At 39.8% G+C, this 23,625-nt stretch overlaps 1 protein-coding gene across 3 annotated transcripts in view; it reads left to right on the top strand.

Annotated features, from left to right (window-relative positions):
* The window catches only part of APP (amyloid beta (A4) precursor protein), a 312,122-nt gene that overhangs the window by 55,133 nt on the left and 233,364 nt on the right, over nucleotides 1-23,625 (top strand). For all 3 annotated transcript variants that reach the window (XM_011998311.1, XM_011998310.1, XM_011998309.1), the window contains exon 2: nucleotides 6,673-6,840. In XM_011998311.1, the coding sequence (XP_011853701.1) occupies nucleotides 6,721-6,840 (120 nt within the window). In that variant the 5' untranslated portion in view covers nucleotides 6,673-6,720. The remainder of the gene's footprint in view (nucleotides 1-6,672; nucleotides 6,841-23,625) is intronic.

Raw genomic sequence — 23,625 nt, 5'->3', positions numbered from 1 at the left:
ATCCCAACATTTTGGGAGGCCAAGAGTTCGAGACCAGCCTGGCCAACATGGTGAAACCCCGTCTCTACTAAAAATTCAAAAATTATCTGGGCGTGTGGTGTGCACCTGTAATCCCAGCTACTCCAGAAGCTGACCAGGAAGAATCACTTGAACCTGGGAGGCAGAGGTTGCAGTGAGCCGAGATCACCCCACTACACTCCAGCCTGGGCAACTGAGCGAAACTGTCTCAGAAAACAAAACAAAACAAAAGACACACAGAAAAACCGTAAAGACAGAATGAAAGAGATGAACTGTTTTTACATCAAGGTGACCTTGAGAAGAATTAGTCTTACCAATGCAAGAGTACAACATTAGACACAAGTATACATGGTAAATAGTATGTGTATGGTTTCATATGTTTGTGTGTATGTATATATATGAAGTTAAAAGAAAACATTCACCTTTTAGGACTAAATGGACATTGACTAGATTGTAAACTGTTTTTGAGGCTAAGAGTTTGGTTGCCATGCGTAAGGCTCTATTTTTTGTAATTCCAGTTTTATATCCATTTACATCAGTCCTAGCCGTAGATGCCACTCTTTCTGGATACCGCCTAAATGCATGCTTCAGATGTTGGTTATTAATTTCACAAGTGGTGAATAACAAAGGCTCCTATTGAGGCACCTCTTGATTTCCTACTGGGCACCAGCAGCAAGCATGATTTACTGGCCTTGTTATGAGTGGGTAGGAGTTTTCGATCAACTTGAGAACATCTATCCTTTGAGTAGAAAAAAAGCTTGGTATTAGGTTGGTGCAAAAGTAATTGCGATTTTTGCACCAACCTAATATCAACAGAGACCATGAAAAACATCAAGGGAGGATAGCTTGTAATTAGAAACCAGATCAACAGTGACCCAAAAAGAATTTCAAGTTTCCAGGAGTGAAACATGCAGATTACTCCGCTGAAAGGAATTGTTTTTCTCCCATTCACTTTTACGGCAAATCATTTTTAGGCTGAAACTCAAGCTCTGAAATAATTGTGCAGCAAATAGTGGCTGTGAATAGATGTGGCAGCTCTCCACAAGGGTAAATAGAAACCATGTGCAGTTTCAGTCATCACATTTTATTTTTCTTTTTTACTAGCTTCTCTATTTTTGCCCACCACAGATACATGCGCGCGCACACACACACACACACACACACACACACACACAGGGGCACAGCCTTGGAAAATTGCAATTTTCCATTTTAATTTGAGAGACAGCCCGGTCACATTAACAGAACCTTGACAGAATAAGTTGAATTCCCTTCTCTGTCTCTGTAACCCCATGGCCTTGGACACATCCTTACCCGGCGCCTTTTCCTCCCTCTTAGGGTCCACTTATGTGATTCTGATTTTAATTTCAGTTCTCAGTTAGTGATGAAATGAGCGACTGCAGATGTTCCACCTCCACTGGAAATACTTTTCTTTGGCATTTAAAAGAAAACCCTACAGATGAATTATTCCCTTGAAAGGGGTTCACTCAGATTTTCTCGATTATGATTCTAGAAAACAGTTCTTTACATTTGACAATGGAGAATTTAAATGTTTTAATAGGAAAATGTAAAGCACTCCTGTGGGGTATAGTTGAATTATGCCCAGGTTAAGGGAATCCAGTATTTATGTCAGGAAACCATGGATGTGGTAGAAATAGTAGCGCTGCAAAGCTGGGCACAGTGGCTCATGCCTATAATCCCAACATTTTGGGAGGCCAAGAGTTCGAGACCAGCCTGGCCAACATGGTGAAACCCCGTCTCTACTAAAAATTCAAAAATTATCTGGGCGTGGTAGCGCAGGCCTGTAATCCCAGCTACTCAGGAGGCTGCGGCAGGAGAATAGCTTGAACCCAGGAGGTGGAGAGGTTGCATTGAGCCGAGATCACGCCACTACACTCCAGCCTGGGTGATGGAGTGAGACAGTGTATCCAAAAAAACAAAAAAAAAATGAGATTATGCAAGAATCTGACTCTAAGAAGTTCGAACTGATTAAAAAGTACCACATACTTCATTATATGAGGCCAGCTGTTTAGATTAGTGAGAGCAGTTAGTTCAAATGCAGAAAACAGATGGCTTTCATTAGCCAGAAACCTTAAAATTACATAAATTCACGGATGCAACTAAGCTATGGATCTGGGCCCTCTCCTTGCCAAGCAGGACTTTTCGGCTAGCAAAACAGAGAGCTCCTTGTTCACTCTTCCCTCCTAGATGGGACCCTGTTGGGGAGGAATGCTGCCAAGCCTGCTCATAAGGAATTTTGATCTCCTAGATGATAACAGAGAGAAACTTTTTGAAGAAAGGGAACACCCTGTTTGAAAGGACAACAAGAGAACTTGTTCAAGAAGGTGGCTTTGCATTTAATTGAAAATTGCAGCAACTGTAGGCATAGGGTTTCCAGGTTCACCTCTGCAGACTGGTCCAGATTAGGTATATATGTTTATATTTGTTTATGTTATCCCCTTAAGGCTCTTTTAAAACCGTTTCTAAAAATTCCTTCGGAAAGTCCATTTCACTTCAGTATACTTTGTATTGTGGCTCAAAAATATTTTTTTTTTTCCGGTAACAAAAGTATTTCTTTTCTGTTTTTAAGAGTTGCAGCATTTTTAAGTTTGATATGTACGTCTCTGTAGTTCAGAGCACTCGGTAAACAGCCTCTTGCTTTTGAGGCAATTTGTCAATGCTTCATTGTTTTTAGCTGGTTATTTTGTTCATTGTCAGGAACACTGTTTTCCCATGGGAAAGCATCTCCAGTTTTATGATGTCAATGGAAAGTCATTCGCTTTACAAGAATTACCTTCATGTTCAGTCTTAGAAATGCATAGACCACGAATGAGAAATGCATAGACCACGAATGGCCAGTTGTATCACAGTTCTCATCTTTTAAATGTTGTCTTAGATTTTTGCAAAGTAACCTTAACTCACCTTAGAATAGTGTTAAGACATAAATAGAATTAAAATGTAGTAGTTAAGTGGTTATAGTTCCCATCTACTAAGGTATTTATATTTCTTTTCTTTTAGAAAAGAAAAATGTTTAAAAACATTACGAATAATTATCTTTAGGATGACTTTGTAAGACGGTGCTTTTTTACTGGCAGCAAATATCTCAAAGATTTCAATTTTAAGAGTGTCCTTATTAACAGATTCTGAATAGGACCCTGTGTATGATTTATTAAGTCATTTCTTTGAGGCTTCATTCAGGAAAAGGGAATTAACCCTTGGATGGCAATGGATTAATGTGGCCATATTTCCTTCTGGCTGAATGCCAGGGAGTGGCTGCGCTTAGCAACCAGGCTTTGTTTCATAAATGGGTTACTTGATGCAGGTGAGGATGCCGTGGGTCGTTTGTCTTGTTTTAATTAAAGGGGACAGGAATATGTAGTCAAAGCATGGAATTGTTTGCAGATGGGCTTCAGTAAGAATAGGAAGGCGTCTGGTTCAATTTGTATCTCCAAGCTAATTGCTCTGATTTCCATATACACACCTGGTGTTGGTTCGGGGAAAAATTTTGCTTGAGAAACGTGGCTTTTGTGAGTTGATATTTATTTGTGAAGGGCTCTTGTAATGTCAAATGTAAAAAGATCTATACATACAACCAATTTTACAATTTCTAATTCAACAGCTTACCCTAATTATGAGGATTCACAGTTTAAATTATTGAACGATCTCCACTTGAAGAAAATAGAGCATGTTAATCATCACGATTCTCCAAACATTTATTTTTAAAGTTAATATTAAATCTCATTTGGTGGAAAACCTGAAAGGAACTGAAGCATATATTTTCTAGTCTAAACTCTCATTATTAAATATTAAATATTAAAATGAAGACAACATGAGACAAATAATCAAGTTATTTGAAAAAAAGTTTTAAAAATTACCACTTTTTGGTAGTCAGCATACACACACATGCCAACAGATGGCATTAAAAAGTGATGAGAACGTGAGACAATTATAGGGTCATAATCAATTTATTTGAAAAAAATGTTTAAAAAATTACCACTTTTTGATAGCATACACACATATGCCAACAGATGACATTAAAATATCTGTAAAGTGAAGAAGCAGGGAGGATGACAAAAGGAAGAATAGAAGAAACTAAAGGAAGTTAAATCAAAAGAGGAAAACAAAATTGAAGAAGCATTTACTTGGTTTGTCAGGTAGGGTGACACATTGTATTTTGCCAAAAACTTTCCTGGTTTTAGCACCAGATGTCTCAGAACATGGCAGCTGACCTCCCTCACAGTGAGTGATCCCAGAGAGCAGTGAAGAATTGTGATGCCTTTCATGACCTTGTTTTGGATGTTACACATCATCATGCCCTTCGTGACCTTTTTGGTGGGAAAGGGTTTGTTTTTAAGAGTTGCAGCATCTTTAAGTCTAATATGTACATGTTCGGAAGTTACACCGTCATCATTTCTGCCGTACTCCATTTGTTGCACAGACAGACCCTGATACATTGTGGGATTGCCCAAGGTCCCTGAATAGCAGGTGGCCGGGACTACTGGGGGCCTTCTTGGAGGCTGGCTACCCTGGGGAGAGAAATTGTCAATTAAATGCTCCCTGTGGGAAGGAAATGGAATGAAGGGCATTTGTATTGACAAGAAGGTAGAACGCTTTCCTTAGACATTGTAATGAACAGATTGTGGATAAACAAAAGTACAGAGAGAGTTTGAGGCAGAGAGGAGGAGATTGATTCAACAGAATATTTACCAACTATGGTAAAGGCTCATTAATATCTCTGTACAGTTACAAACATGCTGCAAAGACTGGAAATCCTGGGGACAGGAATGAATTCGGAAGGTGAACAGAATAAAGTACTGTAGGAACAATGGCGATTCCATTAGTGAATTGTACGTTCCTTAAGGTCAGGGCCCTCCATGGCATCTAATATAGGGCCTTTTCCACAGGTACCTGATTATTATTTGACTTTCTTTAATGTTTTTGCAGTGTTATTATCTGTACTACTTATTTCAGTAAGATTGGCAACATTTGCATTTTGATTTCTAAGATCAAGACAATGAATTCCTCTTAATCCCCCAGGAAAGCTGTGAAATTTAAATTTACAAAGCATTCTACCTAGCTTGCTGCTCTGCATCTGTCAGGGAATGAGACCCCCAGTTTCGTGGAAGTCACAGGAAGTGGCAAGGGGCTCAGATGGAGGAGTTGAGGGGTCCTAGCTATTTCTGCAATTGATCTGGATATTTTGGCATCGGCTGCTTTTACTTAACCATCTGGCAATGTCAAGGCAGAATTTCGTTAAATATTGGAAAAGTTACTTGAAAACATGGTTCTAGAGATTTTGCCAGCAGCTTTTGCACTCATGACTTGGTCCAGTCTAAGACCTGTTTTGTTTTTTTGTTGTGAGGACCTAAGTCCTCTGTTGGGTTTTGATGAAATATGTGTACAAATGACTAAAATGGCCAGATGTATCCTATTTTACATTTATGTGGGAAGAAATGTTTGGAAACTATTTCACGTCTTTAACCAGAAATTTCTCAGTGCAATTTTAGTTGGTGTTTTTCCTCCTGTGGACCGATTTTAGGAATGATACAAGTTATCATGGAATCACCCAGTTCTTGAGTGTGTGAACGAATGGCTTCTGCTGGAGGTTCATTCTTCTTGGCATGGATGTCTCATATTTCCCCATTTAACAGAGGAGGGCCTATCATGATTAATATGCCTTCTAATTGGTTTAAGTAACACCTTTACTCCTGTGGATATATTTTTCATTTCTTGCTGAATTTTTTTTTCTTTTTGAAATACCAGAACCTATTAAGTGACATAATACAGATATTTCAGGACTTCCATTTTTTTCTTTTAAAAATATTTTTGTAAAGGTAATGCCTGTACACAGAAGGGTTTGAAAATGCAGAAGGCACCCTTTTTCATGAGTTTGTGAAGTGGTCTGTTACCTGCAATGGTAATAGCTAGGACTGCTTACTTACTGCCCAGCAGACACTATGCAGAGCTCTGAATGAGAAAATGTTGGCTCCTTGCAGATGGTTGGGAGAGGAGACACCAGCACCCTTAACAGACTTTTTAAGAGCTGAGAGAGTGATAACCAGAGAATATTCTGGGGAAAATCAGGTGGAATCACCAACATACTCAGTTATTTTTGTGGATGGTGATTTCTACAGGAAATTTTTCCGTTCAAAATCATAATGCAGTCACTTGTTAACTACCAATGCCATGCTTGCTGTCAGTGCTGAGAGGTGGCACACAATATTACTTTCAGGCTTGGTCATCAGGCAGGGCCTGGCAGGCATTGTGCTCTGTGTGAGTCAGTGGAGTTTATTATGAGAATGCGGTAGCCTCCACAGTGATTATATTTATTATAGAAAAACATGTTATTTTGTTGTCAGAACCTTTCAGCAGGTACCACAAAATCTCATATGGGAAAATGTTTAAATTTTTCATGAGTAAATTCCTTTTGGTATTGGTAATTTCCTTCTCTGTTTCAGTGTAAAAGAAAGCACTATCTTATAGGCGGCTAGAAATGTCTGTAGCATACATAACACTTAATCTAAAGCAGGGTTGAAGACCGGACTGATTCCTAATTAAGAATGAGCAAGAATAGAGCTCTTTTTGATCCCTGTTCTTCCCCCCAGCCTCTGCCTTGGAACTATGGATTCTAAAACTAACTGAAGCTTCTTCTTTCAGGTACCCACTGATGGCAATGCTGGCCTGCTGGCTGAACCCCAGATCGCCATGTTCTGTGGCAGACTGAACATGCACATGAATGTCCAGAATGGGAAGTGGGATTCAGATCCATCAGGGACCAAAACCTGCATTGATACCAAGGAAGGCATCCTGCAGTATTGCCAAGAAGTAAGTCCTGTCTGGTGGCTAGCAGTTCACGTTGGATCACGTGCACTTGTTTTCAGAAAATTTAACTTCTTATGTTTTGCATCAGTATTTTAACCCTACAGTAAAAATCTTGGTTCCTAATGATTTGCCATACCATTAATATATTTATTTGCATTACCCTATGATATACATATAAATGTTTTTAAAATTATGATGTCATATTATGACCATCACTAAGCAGTAAAGTTTAAGATGTCTCAGCACTTTTTTTTTCCTCACTCTGTCGCCCAGGTTGGAGTGCAGCGGCATGTTATGGCTCACTGCAGCCTTGCTTGACCTCCTGGGCTCAAGCAGTCCTCCCACCTCAGCCTCCAAGTAGCTGGACTATAGGCATATGCCACCAGGCCTGACTGATTTTTTAAATTTTTGTTTTTTGAGACGCAGTCTCACTCTGTCGCCCAGGCTGGAGTGCAGTGGTGCAGTCTCGGCTCACTGCAAGCTCTGCCTCCCGGGTTCCCGCCATTCTCCTGCCTCAGTCTCCTGAGTAGCTGGGACTACAGGCACCCGCCACCACGCCCGGCTAATTTTTTTGTACTTTTAATAGAGACGGGGTTTCACTGTGTTAGCCAGGATGGTCTCGATCTGCTGACCTCATGATCCGCTCGCCTCAGCTTCCCAAAGTGCTGGGATTACAGGCATGAGCTACCGCGCCCAACCGATTTGTTTAATTTTTAGTAGAGATGTGGTCTCCTTGTGTTGGCCAGGCTGTCTGAAACTCCTGGGCTCAAGCCATCCTCTGGCTGGACATCCCACAGTGCTCAGATAACAGACATAAGCCACCATGCTCAGCCCTCCGCACGCCTTTCATCTTTAGTATATATTTCACCACGGCTCTACAGTCAAGGTCTTTTGGTTAAAAGTGTTAGAATCAATTTTTTTCTATTACCAGCTTGATATATATTTTAGTTCGTTTATATCTGTTTGTATTCTATTTTAGTTTTTTCCTCCCTTACTAATTTTACTTTTTGACTATCATGTTAGTTCTATAAAATATACTCAGAAAGCTCACTTTTTACTCATTCTCTATCGATAAACATTTTCATTGTTCTGATTTTTATTTTTTTTTGGCAAAAGAAAATACATGTTTTTCCTTCTTGTACAAAAAAAATATATAAAGTGCACTGTTCTGCACTTTGCTTTTTTTTTTTTAAACTTAACTTTATATCCTGGAAATCATGCCTCCTCATTTCGTGGAGATCTTCATTTTTGTTTAATTCTTTGTAGTCCTTTTGCTGTTACTGTACGGGGTGCTCCTTTCTTATTCAATTTAAAATAGCTGGAGTTCCAGGCATTTCATCTCACACTTCTTAGATAGTTATCTCTTCTAGGACATGTGTCTGCATCTTAAGAACATTGGAAGTAATTAGTCTTATGCTTGTTGGCAAAGCAAAATTCTTGACACTCATTATAAACAGCAGATAGCCTGGCAACATTTTATTTTGTTGTAATCCTTTTTGTACTAGAAATTTTTCTTTAGCCTACTTGGATAATGAATGTTTGTTGTTTAATATTACTATTCTATTGAGATCCTTTTATTTTAAATTATAAATACTAAAATTATTATTAAAAGGTTTAATTTGTTTTGATAGCATTCTGTTTAAGAAAGGACAATAATTACTAATTGGTGTTTTGAGAAGCAAAAATCATCTGCATTATCACAATATATTACATATTAAGTAATTTTTATCTTGAAAGGAGTATGAACCATGATGTGAAATGATGAATAGTGGAAATCACTAATGCTTAAGTTCATTATATGTTGTTTTTTTTTGTTTGGTTTTTTTTTTTTTGAGATGACGTCTTGCTCTGTCGCCCAGGCTGGAGTACAGTGGTGCAATCTCAGCTCATTGCACCCTCCATCTCCCGGGTATAAGTGATTCTCCTGCCTCAGCCTCCTGAGTAGCTAGGACTGTAGGCACCAGCCAACACACCCAGCTAAATTTTTTTGTGTTTTTAATAGAGACAGGGTTTCACCATATTGGCCAGGCTGGTCTTGAACTACCGACATTGTGATCCACCCACCTTGGCCTCCCAAAGTGCTGGGATTACAGGCATGAACTACCGCGTATGGCCCATGATATTTATTTTTACAAGAACATTCTCTGTGCTGATTTACTAAGTATGGATTGATAATAAATCAACTTTTGCCTGGGTATGACTTTTATAAAGTATCAATTTTAGAAATAATATTCGCATTCTGCTGAAGAGATCTTGTAGTACAATTATGTAGATAAGTTATAAATGTTATAAATCAGAACTCTGTGCGTACTTATATGTTTTTGATACCATTTTATTTTTTTGGATATATGCGTACAGATTGTGTGTTCTGAGTGTTAAATAAACTTTTTTTAAAGGCTAGAATTAAAATTTAGTTTATGACATTGACCAGATTGTGCTTTTCTGGTGAATCGACTATTTTGATACACGTGTCATAGTTTGCATGTAAGTTTTTCCTCCCTTAGTTTCACGTATGAATAACCAGATGTTTTCACATTTGTATGGTGGCCATACAAAAATTACTCTTCTTGACCCCAGGAACACCCCTCTTTTCCCATTTCACTTAGAGATCCTACTAATGGCTGGGTAGCTTTACTTTCTGTCTTAGCCTGTTATTTATCCCAGGGTATATTAGTCTGCTCTCACATTGGTATAATAAATTACCTGAGACTGAGTAATTTCTAAATAAAAGAGGTTTAATTGGTTCACAGTTCTGAAGGCTGTACGGGAAGCATGGCTGGGGAGGCCTCAGGAAACTTACAATCATGGCAGGCGGTGAAGGGGAAGCAGACACATGTTCACATGGCTGGAGCAAGAAAGAGAGTGTGAAGGGAGAGGTGCTACACACTTTCAAACACCCAGATCTCATGAGAACACTGTCACGGGACAGCACTTGAGGGATGATGCTTAACCGTTAAAACCACCCCCATGATCCAGTCCCTTCCCACCAGACCCCACCTCCAACACTGGGAATGACAATTCGACATGAGATGTGGGTGGGGACACAGAGCCAAACTGCATCACAGGGTTAAGCACAGAGTGGTTCTTCCCAGTTCTGGACTTTACCAGATTGTTGGTGGCCACCATGAGTGGAGAGAATTAGCCCTTCGCTGTCGCCTTCCTCTTGCAATTCTGGTGTTATCTATCCTCTGCCTACCACCCACCCACGGAAGTCTTGTCAGATGATATACACCAGCCAGATTCTTCAACATTAGGCACCATAAGTAAGAAAGGTCCAAAACATCATATTTTGTGAGCCATTTTAATGGATTTGGGCTTTATTTTGTAGCAACCGGAAGTCACTAGACTTTATTTATTTATTTTATTTTATTTTTGAGATGGAGTCTTGCTCTTGTTGCCCAGGCTGGAGTACAGTGGCACAATCTCAGTTCACTGCAACCTCAAACTCCTGGGTTCAAACAATTCTCCTGCCTTAGCCTCCCAAGCAGCTGGGGTTATAGGCACCCGCCACCATGCCCGGGATTTTTTTTATTTTTAGTAGAGACAGGGTTTTGCCATGTTGGCCAGGCTGGTCTCGAACTCCTGACCTTGTGATCCACCCTCCTCGGCCTCCCAGAGTGCTGGGATTGCAGGCGTGAGCCACTGCACCCGGCCTAGACTTGCACTCATTTTACCCACTCAGTGACACCTGTGGACAAGAACCCAAGGAAAGCACCTTGGTGAATTGCAACATTGAAGGCAAACAAAGAGAGATGATTCCCCATGATTCCGCATGACGGAGATGAGCAGTGACCAGAGAGATAGGGTAGGAAGTAGGAGGTGTAGCATGCTGGAAGTCAAGCTATATAAATTTCTAAATGAGGGGAAAGGTAAGAGTGCAAGCATGATGCAAACAGAAAGCAGTTGAAGTGTACTTTTTGACAAGGTAAAATCATGTCTGTCATGCAGACTGAACACATGTCAAATATTTTATTCAATTCATTAATGAGATGAACTGTAAGATGTGAAAACTGGTTCATTTTGACTTGGAGAGATTTAAAATTCCTTCCCCGGCATACTTGATTTGCATGGCTATGAACAGGAATCATCTGGAATTATCTGGAATATCTTCAAATTATTTGCATGGTACAGGAACACTTGCATTGCTATGAGGGTCTGCAGTATGCATCTTTACAAAGCTGTAAGGGTGCAAAATAGCTTGTAAGGATGTAAATAATAAGGGTGTAAGAGTTTTATGGGTGTAAGTTGTAAAATAGCTTCTTTAGTAGCAAGTCAACCGGAGGAACATGCTGTGGAATCAGATAATCCTTTCCCCACCACCCTCAGGGTCTGAAAGACAACACCTGCATTTCACTGCTAAGATACTCAGGAATCTCTTTCGCTCATATCTTGTTTTTGGGCATTTGTGTGTGTGTGTGTGACAAAACATTGTTAGGATCTGCCAAATAAAAGGTCATTGTTGACCCTGTGGAATAGCGTGGGGAGAAGTTAAATTACAGTCCCTTACAGGAAAAACAACGTGAGTCAGTGGTGAAGTCAGCTGTGGACTCCTGGAGGAAAGACCTAGAGGCAAAAAGCTTGAGGTCATTCAAGACAAAAGGAAAGACTTTGTGATTTTGCTTTTTAAATGGAAGGAATTTGGGCCGAAGGAAGCTTAAACTAAACCGTGGGAAGGACTGATACCCATCCTAAGCACTAGCCGCAGGCATCTCTAAGAACTAGGTTTTGGCCCAGCTCCGTGGCTCAAACCTGTAGTCCCAGCACTTTGAGTGAGAGCGTCACTTGGGCCCAGGAGTACAAGGTCACAGTAAGCTATAACCTTAGTACTCAGTTCTGTAAGAACTAGGGAGAAAGGAGATCCAGTGGTGGATATGTGATTGGCTGGGTCTTGGAAGGGGGAGGGAACATCTCCTTTTCTGAGAAAGACTGGGGAGATAGTAAGGGTGGGTTAATTAGGCAGTTTCTTTTGCCAGTTGATAAAAACCCCCTAAACAATTTGTGTTTTATATATGGAGAATATTTTCTCCCATTGATGGGAAGGACCGTAGTGCAGGGGATGCTTACACAATTTCTTAAAAATGCACACAGGAATGAGATCCGCAGGTGCTGGAACCGAGAGTCAGTATTTCCCCATTAGGGTCTCTTGTTTCTGCTTACCTTCCTGCTGTGCGTTTGCTCCTTTTCTTCTGCTAAGATGGGCGTCCTCCAGGAGACCAGGGACGTTGGTAGCCACTACCTCTGGTAGTGTTAGTCCCAGTTTGGCATCCCAACTTTGTTCTGCCCATGCGCATTATCAGGGAGTGCTTCTGGTTGGCACTGCTTTGAGTTACACATCCGCCCTTGGAGCCGCCACCATATCTTCAGGGACTCAAAGTATCAGGACTTGCCCATCTTGGCCTTGTACATGTGGCCATGTGATGTGGGGAGAGGAGCTGTTACCAGAAGAGCGATGAAGAATGGCATGGGCAAAATAGAAGAATGACCCCAGTGCTGCAACACAGTGGGTATGGATTAGAAAAGGCTTGTAGGCTGGACAGGACGAGGTGAGAGAGTGCATCATGCATTAGGATTTTAAGTGGCTTTTTGGGGAGTATTGAGCAGGCGTCAGGGAGAGAAGTTCACTCAGAAGTTTTAGACAGTGTTGACATTTTCTGTCAAATTGTGCATCTTGAATTTTCTAGAACATTCTTTATAGATATTTCACGATCTTCCTGCCACTTTCCACATTGTAGCTATTCTGGTGTTTTTCTTTTATAATTAGAAATAATGAATAGTTCTCATTTGTAGGCTTGGATTTTCGTGTGTGTGTTGGAGAGTGTTCATTTTGCCTTTCTTTTTTTAACTTCATGTTTTTATTTTTTAAACAGTATTGATGGATTCATTGCTAGGAATGACAAGGAAAAGAATACTCTCACCATGTTACCATGTTTCTTTCTCACGGGTTTTATAAGTTGTATTATTTTTATATTTTCAAAGTTATAATCTTACCGTCTCCTCTGTTGCCATAATTCTCATTCATAGGGTCTGTCTGTAACTGGACTCATAGTTTACAGCTAGTCTTTTCATCAGATCATCTCAAACCCTGTATTTTATTAATATTTTGATTCCCTTTTATTGGATGAGTTTCATCTTAATCATTCTTATTGTTGAACAATGTTTTCTTATTATTGAAAATTGCTGCGTTAGGTATAGAATTCCTGATTGACGGGTGTTTGATTCAGCACCATGAAAATTCACGGTATTCTGATATCTGTCATTGGGAAAATTCTTCCTTTTTTTTGTTTTTTGAAAAAAATGCGTGGAAACCATTAGTTCATTAACAGAGCTACTCATTTAACAATTTGTTTTTCTCCCAGTAGTGGTGGATGAATTTTTTACTTTCTCTTCTCACTTTGTGTCTCTCGTGACCAAAATATTTTAGAGATAGCTAGCTGGCTAAGTCTGAGGTGGCTGTTAGCAGTCTGGTCCTAGGATAGAAAAAAACCAACAGAACTCATCACTGTCACGTCATTTTGACTGTCTGCTCACCAGTTTAACTCACTTGTTTAATTAGCTTTTCCAAAGGATTGCTTTGCATTATACATGTTGGTGCTTAGCTTAACATGATGATAAATACATTCTTCGACTGTGAATTATCTACTGTGCTCCTTTCATAATCTCATGCTTTTCTGAATTTGTATTTTGTGTTACTGGGTTGTTTTGTTGTTATTCATAGTGGGTTTTTTTGCCCTTGATTTATTTGATCCAGTTTTTGGTCAAGAGCAAGATTCAAGAGAAAAAGTAAAAACACAGTCTTTTATCTTTGCTCTTGGTTATAAACCCTTGTAACGTTTGATTGAGAAGATAACTTGGATCTTACGGTTTAAATTGAGTCTTTGTTTAATCCCAAGTCTTCCAAATTCTTTGTGCTAGTGGATTCTTTCCTCTTTCCCAATCATAATAGTTTTGCCTCTGCCTAGTCATCATTCAAATACCTGCCTTTCAATGCTTTTAAAAAATATTTTGTGTTAGCACCATTTGAGATTTTTCCCCCCCTTTTTTTTCAAGTATGTTATGGGATGAATGTGTTCCCCCAAAATTTGGATATTGAAACCCTAACCCCAGGCATGATGGTATTTGGAGATGATACCTTTGGGAGGTGATAATTGTTAGATGAGGTCGTATGTGCCCTGGTGATGGAACTATTGCCCTTATAAGAAAAGATACCAAAGAGCTTGCCTTTTTCTCCCTGCTCAAACAAAGAAGAAGTCACACGAGGACACAGCGAGGAGGTGGCTATCTGCAAGCAAGGAAGAGCGGCCTCACCAGAACTCGGTCATGCTGGCGCCTTGGTTTTGGACTTCCGGCTTCCAGAGCTGTGACAAAAGACACTGTTGTTGTTTTAAGCCATTCACAGTAAGGCAGCATTTTGAGCTAAGACCGAGACCTACTGTGGCTTCTGTAGGCAACAGCCCTGCAGACCCAAAGTGTTGTGAGAATTAACATTTCTAGGGATCATGCCTTACAGTGGATTTTTTCCAACACTTAGCTCTGACCGAGACCTACTGTGGCTTCTGTAGGCAACAGCCCTACAGACCCAAAGTGTTGTGAGAATTAACATTTCTAGGGATCATGCCTTACAATGGATTTTTTCCAACACTTAGCTCTGACCTACAGCACGCCAAGTCATCATTAGGTAAATGCTTGTGCATGGTCGGTTTCTGGCACAGAAATTGGAACGGTATGGGTAGGAGTTCTGTATCCAGCTTATGCTGAGAGAGCCTCCCATAAAATGGAGCCTGTACTTTCCTTTTGCAGAGACCATTTCTTTCCATCGATAGAATTCTTTTTTTTTCTTTTTCTTTTTTTTTTTTTTTTTTTTTTTTTGACAGAATCTCACTCCGTTGCCCAGGCTGGAGTGCAGTGGCATGATCTCAGCCCACTCCAACCTCTGCCTCCTGGGTTCAAGTGATTCTCATGCCTCAGCCTCCTGAGTAACTGGGATTACAGGTGCACACCACCACATGTGGCTAATTTTTGTATTTTGGTAGAGACGGGGTTTTACCATGTTGGCTAGGCTGGTCTTGAACTCTAGGGATTTACCTGCCTTGGCCTCCCAAAGTGCTGGGATTACAGGCATGAGCCACTGCGCCCAGCCTTCCATCGTCAGAATTCTAAAGACATGTTTAGGCCAGAGTTAGCGGAACGTTGGCCCATAGTCCAGATTTGCCTTCAGTTTATTTTTATCCACTTCAAATGCAAAGGCCATGATAACTCAATAGTAAAGTCATAAATCCATAGTATGACTTAAAATATTTGGTTGTAATATTACAAAGTATGCTTCTGAACACATTAAGCAATTAAGCATGCAAGATCCTTATATTGTTCTTTTTATTTAGTGTTTAGGGTAGTTTGTGTGAATCATAGATGACCACGGCAGAGTGTCGAGTTACTTTCTTTTGGCATTCTTTGATAGAAAACAGTGCTTTTCCTCTGTTCTATACTAGAAGCAAAAAGTGTCTCTTGTAGCATTATGGAAACAACTCAAATACAACTACGTCAATTATTTATCTTTTTTTTTTTTTTGAGACAGAGTCCCACTCCATCAACCAGGCTGAAGTGCAGCGGCACAATCTTGGCTCACTGCAATATTTGTCTCCTGGGCTCAAGCGATTCTCGTGCCTCAGCCTCCCAAGTAGCTGAGATTATAGGCGCCCACCACCATTCTCAGCTAATTTTTGTATTTTTACTAGAGATGGTGTTTCACCATATTGGCCATGCTGGTCTCGAACTCCTGACCTCAAGTGATCCACCTGCCTTGGCCTCCCAAAGTGCTGGAATTACAGGTGCGAACCACTGTGCCTGGCAGTTATTCATCATTTAACAGCATAAAGTGGCCACTTGCTTTAATAAACTCTTATAGTACCAAAGTTTTGGCCTGAGGAATTTATAAATATAAATAGAACAAAACAAAAATAATACTCCCCTTGAAACATATTCTAAAACCAGGGGCTAAAAATTAAAATTGTTAGATTTTATTGTCCTGTGTCCTTGGGATGAAATGAAGTTTTTAAAAAACATAGTTTTATTTAAACCAAAGGCTTTGGGATTTGAGAAGAATAAAAGAAGTATACTTCAATTCTACATCCCAAGAATCTATTTCTTCCTAACTTTAATACAGGCAAATTTAGTCTATATTTATTGAGCACGGTTAGGTTTTTGTGTCAGGTGTTGTTGAGTGTCGAGATACCATTCTTGGCCCATAAGGACCTTATGAATCTATTAATACAATTAAATTGTGAAGACAATTTAGAAAATTGGAAAGGGAGAATGAGGTTGCAAATTAGAGGGTCTTATTCTGGAGATAAGTGGAAGCATTGGCAGATATTTAGCATGAATGCTTTCTGGTCAAGACACTTTTAGAAAAATTAGCTAGTTTCCAAGAGTAGGTTAGATTGGGGAGAGAAGGAATTCAGATTACAAAATAATAGTGTGAAAAGCGTTGTGGGAGATCATCCTGTCCATCCCCTCATTCATGATACCCAGAGGTGCCATATTAAGGGCATCATTGGTCTTTGCCACCTGAGCTGTCCAGGAAGGCTGCCTGTTCAGTTTTCAGACTGTGTCCTCAGTCTTAAACCATATCCTCACTTTATGATAGAAACACACAGGCAAGTGTTGTAAAAGTTATTATCAGTTAAGCAAGAAATTGGATTAGTCCCCATACTATTCTTCATCTTTTAAAGAGAGAACTTGGGCCGGGTGCAGTGGCTCACACCTGTAATCCTAGCACTTTGGGAGGATGAGTCGGGCAGATCAGGAGATCAAGAGATCGAGACCATCCTGGCCAACATGGTGAAACCCTGTCTCTACTAAAAATACAAAAATTAGCTGGGCATGGTGGTGCACGCCTGTAGTCCCAGGTACTCAGGAGGCTGAGGCAGGAGAAATGCTTCAACTTGGAGGCCGAGACTGCAGTGGGCCAAGATCACGCCACTGCCCTCCAGCCTGGAGACAGAGTGAGACTCCATCTCAAAAAAAAAAAAAGAAAAGAAAAGAGAGAGAAGTTAAAACGGCTCTTCCAGCCTCTGTATTCCTATTAATAGCATGCAGAGCACTTCTTGGAGCTGGGGCTAGGGGCTTCCTGAAAGTGTTGATGTTTCTGGTAACTTACACTGCGGAGCAGGTCTCTGGAGGTAACTTGAACAGGTTAAGCCCCAAATGCAGGCAGAGATTTCCAATTGGGACAGTTAGACAGGTGAACGTGGCTTTGTTTATCTCTTTTATTGGTTTATGGGTATATTCTCTTTTTCCTGTTTTCTTTTCCACCATTTAACATTATCTGTTCTCTGCCTCTTTAACCTTCTGGCTTTAAGTGAACAGTTACTTTGTCTATAGATTAACAGGATCAGCAAACAAGCACAGAGGTGCCTGCACAAAGCGAAAACCACCTGTTAGATGAGTTGAGCAAAACCATTTCCTTTGCCCAACTTTCTCCTCTAAAATACGTAACTGAACATAGGATTCCCAGACAAGAATTGTTTCTCAACCTTTCTTTTTCCATTCTACAGTTGTATGAAATTAAAATTAAATAAAAAGCAAACAACAGAGGTGGTCTTTTTAATCTTAGCAAGTTGGAAGGTGTACTATATACATTATCCTATGGTAGAAGGCCTGGTACATTCTTGACCATTGTTACTTTGCTGTGGGCACCCTTCACCCTTGTAGGCTGAAAGTTGACAAATCATAGGCACGTATACATTGTGGTTTTGGAATTTGAAAGATCTCAAATTCATATTAAATGAGACAGTTTTTGAATAGAGGGATCAGGCTGTTTATACATGAGTGTGGATATATTTTATGCACTTCTGGTCTGTATAAATGTAAGGATTGCTTTACTGACCATAGGATTTCTTCTAGGGCTAAAAAAGTTGAAGCCAGTTTGGATATTTTAAAATAAGAAAATTAGCTCTATGTTGAGAGAGAGAGAATAGGAGAATCTAGGCTATGTGTACACATCTGCTCATGTTTTCACATTTGTGTCCTGTCCTATTTATTTTGATTTCTCTCCCATCTCTTCCCCCCTACCCCAATTTGTTTTTCATTCAACACTTTGAAATTAGAATAGCTTATCTATCAAACAAGGTTCTTTGACAGTATTTTCCAACTCTGAGTATGAAAGTGTGGATATAGCAATATATTTATTTAGAATGTCAGAAGCAGAGTTTGGCCAAATTATTGGGAAATAGGCTAACGCCCTGCAGCATTTTACTGCCTTTGCTTTTACATAAGGCCATCATTTGGAAACATAGCATGCTGATACCTCCTGTTATTGCAGTAGCGTTTCATCAGCTGCACGCCGGCTCTCAGCGCCTCATTAAGTTCCAAGCAGAGAACGTTTTCATTTTCCAATTCTCTTTCTCAATTAAATTAGAGATTCTGTTTTCAGTATTCCTCGTTAATAAAATAATTTTTGTTGAGAACAGTTTAAGATGTGATATTTCTTTGAATTCCAGGAAAATTTAAAGAATGTCATTGAAATCCTGAAACAGAAGTATATATTGTCTAGGACTTGCTTTGTCTTGGTTTATATGCCTAAGTCCGAGTAGTTTAAAATTTGTAATTAATGTACTCTTTGAATGCTTAGAAATGGCATCTATTTTAGTTGTTCTAGTTTCATCTTACATAAAAGGGAGCGATTTCTAACTCAGGATTATGATGTGCTACACATAATACATTTGCAGTGATGTCTGGTACTTAGGAAACCCTCAGTTATGACATTTTTCTTACTTTCTTCTTGGGTATGTTCTTTGAAAAAGAGACTGGTATGGAAAAGCTTTGAGAAGATGAGAATATACAAGATAGGCTATCTCTGAAACATTTTTCTATAGAGCAGTTGATTCTCTGTTTCATGTATATATTCATATATGCTAGCTGCAGTCATGCAGACACAATTTGGATCTTGGGGGTTTTTTTCCTTTTACACATGCAGTTATAAATTTAGAAAACTGGCTGTTTCCTCTGGACTAAATTTATTTATTTAAATTTTCAGTGCTTTAAATGCAAAATTGCAAGCATATGTACAAGTAGAAAGAAGACTAAAATGAACCCTCCCATCCACCTGTCACTCAATTGCAGTAATGATCAAATCTAGTCACTCTTGTTCCTGAGTCAGTCTGGAATGCAAGGTTTTTATCTTAACTGTTCAGGTTCTCCAGCACTCCTGGCAAAACACATGCGGATTTGTTGCTCATCTCTTCTAGTGACCTGTAAAGTCTGTAAATTAAGATGTGCTAAAGCATCACATGTTACTAATTGATGTTTTGCTAATATATTTAAAACATCTTATTAGTACCACATAATTTTTAGTGTTTTCAAAAAGAAATGTCTTTGAGAATTTGGTCAAAGGTGAATTTAATAATTGAATGACTAAATAAAAAAGTGGACAAACTGTTTTCAGAATTAGTAACAATTTCCAATTCCGTTTACTCTGTTCATTAACCTTGTTTGCAGTCTTTTGTTAGCCACATTTGATTTTGTGTTTTTAAAATACTTTTGATCATAATTCAGACTTTCAGCATTAATCACCTGTCTTAGGTGGCCTGTTTACAAAAGGGATTTTTAGGTTCTCCATTTGCCCTTAATATTGGGAATAGAGACAGAGTTTCTGTAGGACTCTGACAACATACGGCTTTACGAAGTTTTTTTAAATATATATATTTATCTTCTTGGCTTTCTTAAATATCATCAATGTCTTTTCTTGCTTTACGTATTTAGCAACTTAAATGTCATCTTGTCTGAGATCAATACATTTCCAACTTGGAGAGATAGTGAGAAGAGAGACTTCAGATTTTTAAAATGTGGAACAACACATTCTGATGGTGACCAGGTTTTAAGCTGTTTCTTCAGTAGACAAAAGTACTTAGGCTACCAATGATAAGCTTTTAATATGGATCTAAGATTGTCTCTGTTCTCCTTCTTTCCTGGTTGTTAGTCTTTGGAATTTCTTATGCACTCTTAAAATTATTTCATGTACTGACACATTCACTTTCAGTGATAAAACATGACTGTATGACCAGGTAGGTGGGCTGCTTTTCAGATTCCTGTACTAGCTGAATGGGCCCCATTAGCCCAAGTGAGAGCTAAACTTGTCACTCTTCCTAAATGTCTTCCTCAGCTGAGTGCCTATTTACAGTAATCTACTGCTGCTTATAGCAGATGCTATGATTTGTATAAGCTGTCATACCTGCTTGGAAGAACAATATTGAAAGGCATTGAGATACTTATTTTCCTCAAAAGCCCATAATCCAACAACTATTTAGAATATCTTATTTAAGAGATAGGTTTATAATACCCAAAGGGAACTTAATATATTCTGAAAGTCCCTGATTGAATGGATTCTGACCTTAACCAGGAATATTAATTAAATGCTTATCAGACACTTACTGTGCTATCCCAGGGTTGGCCACTGTTGAGGGAACACCAGATGAATCATATTGTCCCTGCCTTCAAGGAGTGTATCTTCTAATAGGACAGACAGCCTATCAGCAGACTAGGAGGTAGAAAGTGCTCAGGGATCAGATAAAGTGATCAAGGAAAGTGGAGGATGCAGCGGTAAGATAGAATGCTCTGCACACAGAGATTGAGGGGATCATGTGGTGGGAATTAGTTATGCAAGCCAGGCCTTTGTCTTGGCTTTTGTTCAGTTGGAAGGAGGATAAAACTACTAAAGTAGCTTATGTTTAGAAATAGGGCTTACTGAAGGGGACAAGGCATCTCCTGGAATCCAAATGCACATCCCAAGACTCACAAGAGTTAGAGGGCACAGGCAGGCCCTGTCAGATCCTGTCTCTGCTAGATCCAGTCTTGTCTGTTTCTCATCTTCCCTTGTCTCTCTGGGTATTTCCCTGCTTTCCTTTCCTGGACTAACTGCTTCTTCCAGATGCCTAGTTTGAGTCCACCCATGGTTTTTTGGGTGGTTTTCTTTGTTTTTTTGTTATGTTTTGTTTTTGTTTTTGTTTTTGAGGCAGGGTCTCACTCTGTTGCCCAGACTGGAGTGCAGTGATGTGGTCACGGTTCACTGCAGCCTCGACTTCCTCGCTCAAGCTATGCTCCCACCTCAGCCTCCCGAGTAGCTGGGACTATACGCGCAAGCCACCATGCACCCGTGGGTGTTGACATGCCACCTGTGGCTCAGACTTATCCTCACCTCCAGTCAAATTTCTTCCTTATCTAGCGGCAGCCTTTGTGTGTTCATGAAAGCCCTTGAGGGAGAGAATGCTATGTACAGTTTGGTTTTCTTGGACTCTCATGAAGTATAGGGATGGCACTGCAGAGTTGAAATACAGTCACTAATGAGTCCTCCTTCAGAGAGCTGAGGGTGGGAGCACCACATAAAAGGAGTTGGGGGTCAGCAGCCTCCTGATAGTCTGAAAGCCAAAGATGATGGATGTGGAGCTCCACGGGGAGGCTATAGCATGTCACATTATGTTTCCTGCCCTTGAGGAAAGCTTTTCACCAGGCAGGCAGTACAGATACGTACTTAATAGCGATGTGAGGTACACTGATAAATACCAGAAAACATTCCCTAAGAGGGGTTAGCATTATTTCACTGCGAGCAGAGGAGGTTTGTTCATGTGGGGGGACCCTAATGGGCTTAGGCATTTGAAGTGTAGTCTAAGGGATCTTAGGTAAGAGTGTGTTTGGAACACAGTGTATGTATTTATACAACAAATGTTCTGTGTGGCTATAATTTAGGAAAATTTGTAGGAATTGAGGCAGCTTATTTTTCTACTAGCTGACAGAGGCCTGGGTTTGCTTCTGCTTTAGGTATAAGTATCTCAAGTCCTTTTTTAAAAAGGAAAATCAAGAAAATAGTCGGAATTGGGTTTCACATAAGAAACATTTTAGAAAAGAAGGGGAGTATGAGAGTTGAGATTTGCTAATGTGTGTTGTATTAGCAAATTGTTTGCACTGCTTGTCATATTAGCAATACATGTATGTTTTGAAAAACACATGCAAATTAAACAGCTTAAGGAACTTCTATCTTTATTTCCTATGTAAGATTCAAGATGCTGCAAAGAAAATATTAAAACACTGAACCAATGCTTATGATTATAGTAGTCCTCCTGTCTCTGCAGAGGATACCTTCCAAGACCCCCAGTGAATTCCCGCAACCTTGGATAGTACGAAACCCAGTGTATACTATGTTTTTTCCTATGTGTACATACCTGTGATAAAGTTGGATTCACAAATTAGGCACAGTAAGTGATTCACAACAACTCATAATAAAATAGAGCAATTATGACACTCTGCTACCATCACTACTCTTGTGCTTTGGGGCCGTTATTAAGTCAAATAAGAGTTACTTGAACACAAGCACTATGATCAAGTGACCGATGGGCAGGTAGCATGTACAGCATGGTGACGCTGGACAAAGGGATGATTCACTCTCTGGACCGTATGGGTTTGAGATTTCATCACACTTCTCAGAATGGTACGCAATTTAAAACTTATTGTTGGCTGGGCGTGGTGGCTCATGCCTGTAATCCTGGCACTTTCAGAGGCCAAGACAGGAGGATCTCTTGAGGCCAGGAGTCTGAGACCAGCCTGGGCAACATAGGACAACCCTGTTTCTTTCTTAATATTAAATATAGGCCGGGCATGGTGGCTCACACCTGTAATCCCAGCACTTTGGGAGGCCGAGACGGGTGGACCACGAGATCAGGAAATCGAGACCATCCTGGCCAACATGGTGAAACCCCGTCTCTACTAAAAATACAAACATTACCCGGTGTGGTGGCGTACACCTGTAATCCCAGCTACTCAGGAGGCTGAGGCAGGAGAATCGCTTGAACCTGGGAGGCAGAGGTTACAGTGAGCCGAGATTGCGCCAGTGCACTCCAACCTGGACAATAGAGAGTCCATCTCAAAAAAATAAATAAATATAAAAGAAAAGTAAATCTCGTTTATAGAGCTTTCCATTTAATGTTTTTGGACTGAAACTGTGGAAAGCAAAACCATAGATAAGGGACGACTACTATAATTATGATAAAAATCAGGAACTTCATCTAGCCATGAGGACATTTGTGTTTCTGATTATTTAAATTTTTATTCTTGACTAAAATGATGAACTATATTTATATTTATATCTTTAAATATAAATGAACTATAGTTACATCTTTATAAATATAAATGAGCTATATATTTATATTTTTATATAAATGTAAATATTTTTACATCTATGTAAACATAAAAATGCTTTTTTTCCTCTCTGGGTGTTTACTGGGGTTATTTAATAAAAACCTAGGGCTGATATTGGGAATTTTTGTTGGGATTTTAAATTTTAACATGTTTGTTTTGTTTTTTGTTTTGTTTTGTCGTTTGCTTTCTGAGCTGGGAGCTGATTGTGCTTGTGGCAACTGCTTTATCTAAAGGGTCTTGCTTTGCTTCAGAAGAAATTTTGTTACCTTGATTGCTGATGTTCTCCCCCTTAAATAAACCTCAGCTCCGCCTCCCGGCTTCATGCCATTCTCCTGCCTCAGCCTCCTGAGTAGCTGGGACTACAGGCGCCGACCACCACGTCTGGCTAATTTTTTGTATCTTTATAGAGACGGGGTTTCACTGTGTTAGCCAGGATGGTCTCTATCTCCTGACCTTGTGATCCGCCCGCCTCGGCCTCCCAAAGTGCTGGGATTACAGGCGTAAGCCACTGTGCCTGGCTTACTGCTTCCATTTTAATAGTTAGTACAGTAGGAAAACTACGCATGGGCTTTATGTGTTTTGTTTTGTTTTGTTTTGTTTTGTTTT

Source organism: Mandrillus leucophaeus, unplaced genomic scaffold, assembly GCF_000951045.1.
Source record: "Mandrillus leucophaeus isolate KB7577 unplaced genomic scaffold, Mleu.le_1.0 Scaffold567, whole genome shotgun sequence".
NCBI lineage: Eukaryota > Metazoa > Chordata > Mammalia > Primates > Cercopithecidae > Mandrillus > Mandrillus leucophaeus.
This window is presented reverse-complemented; position numbering and strand designations above follow the sequence as displayed.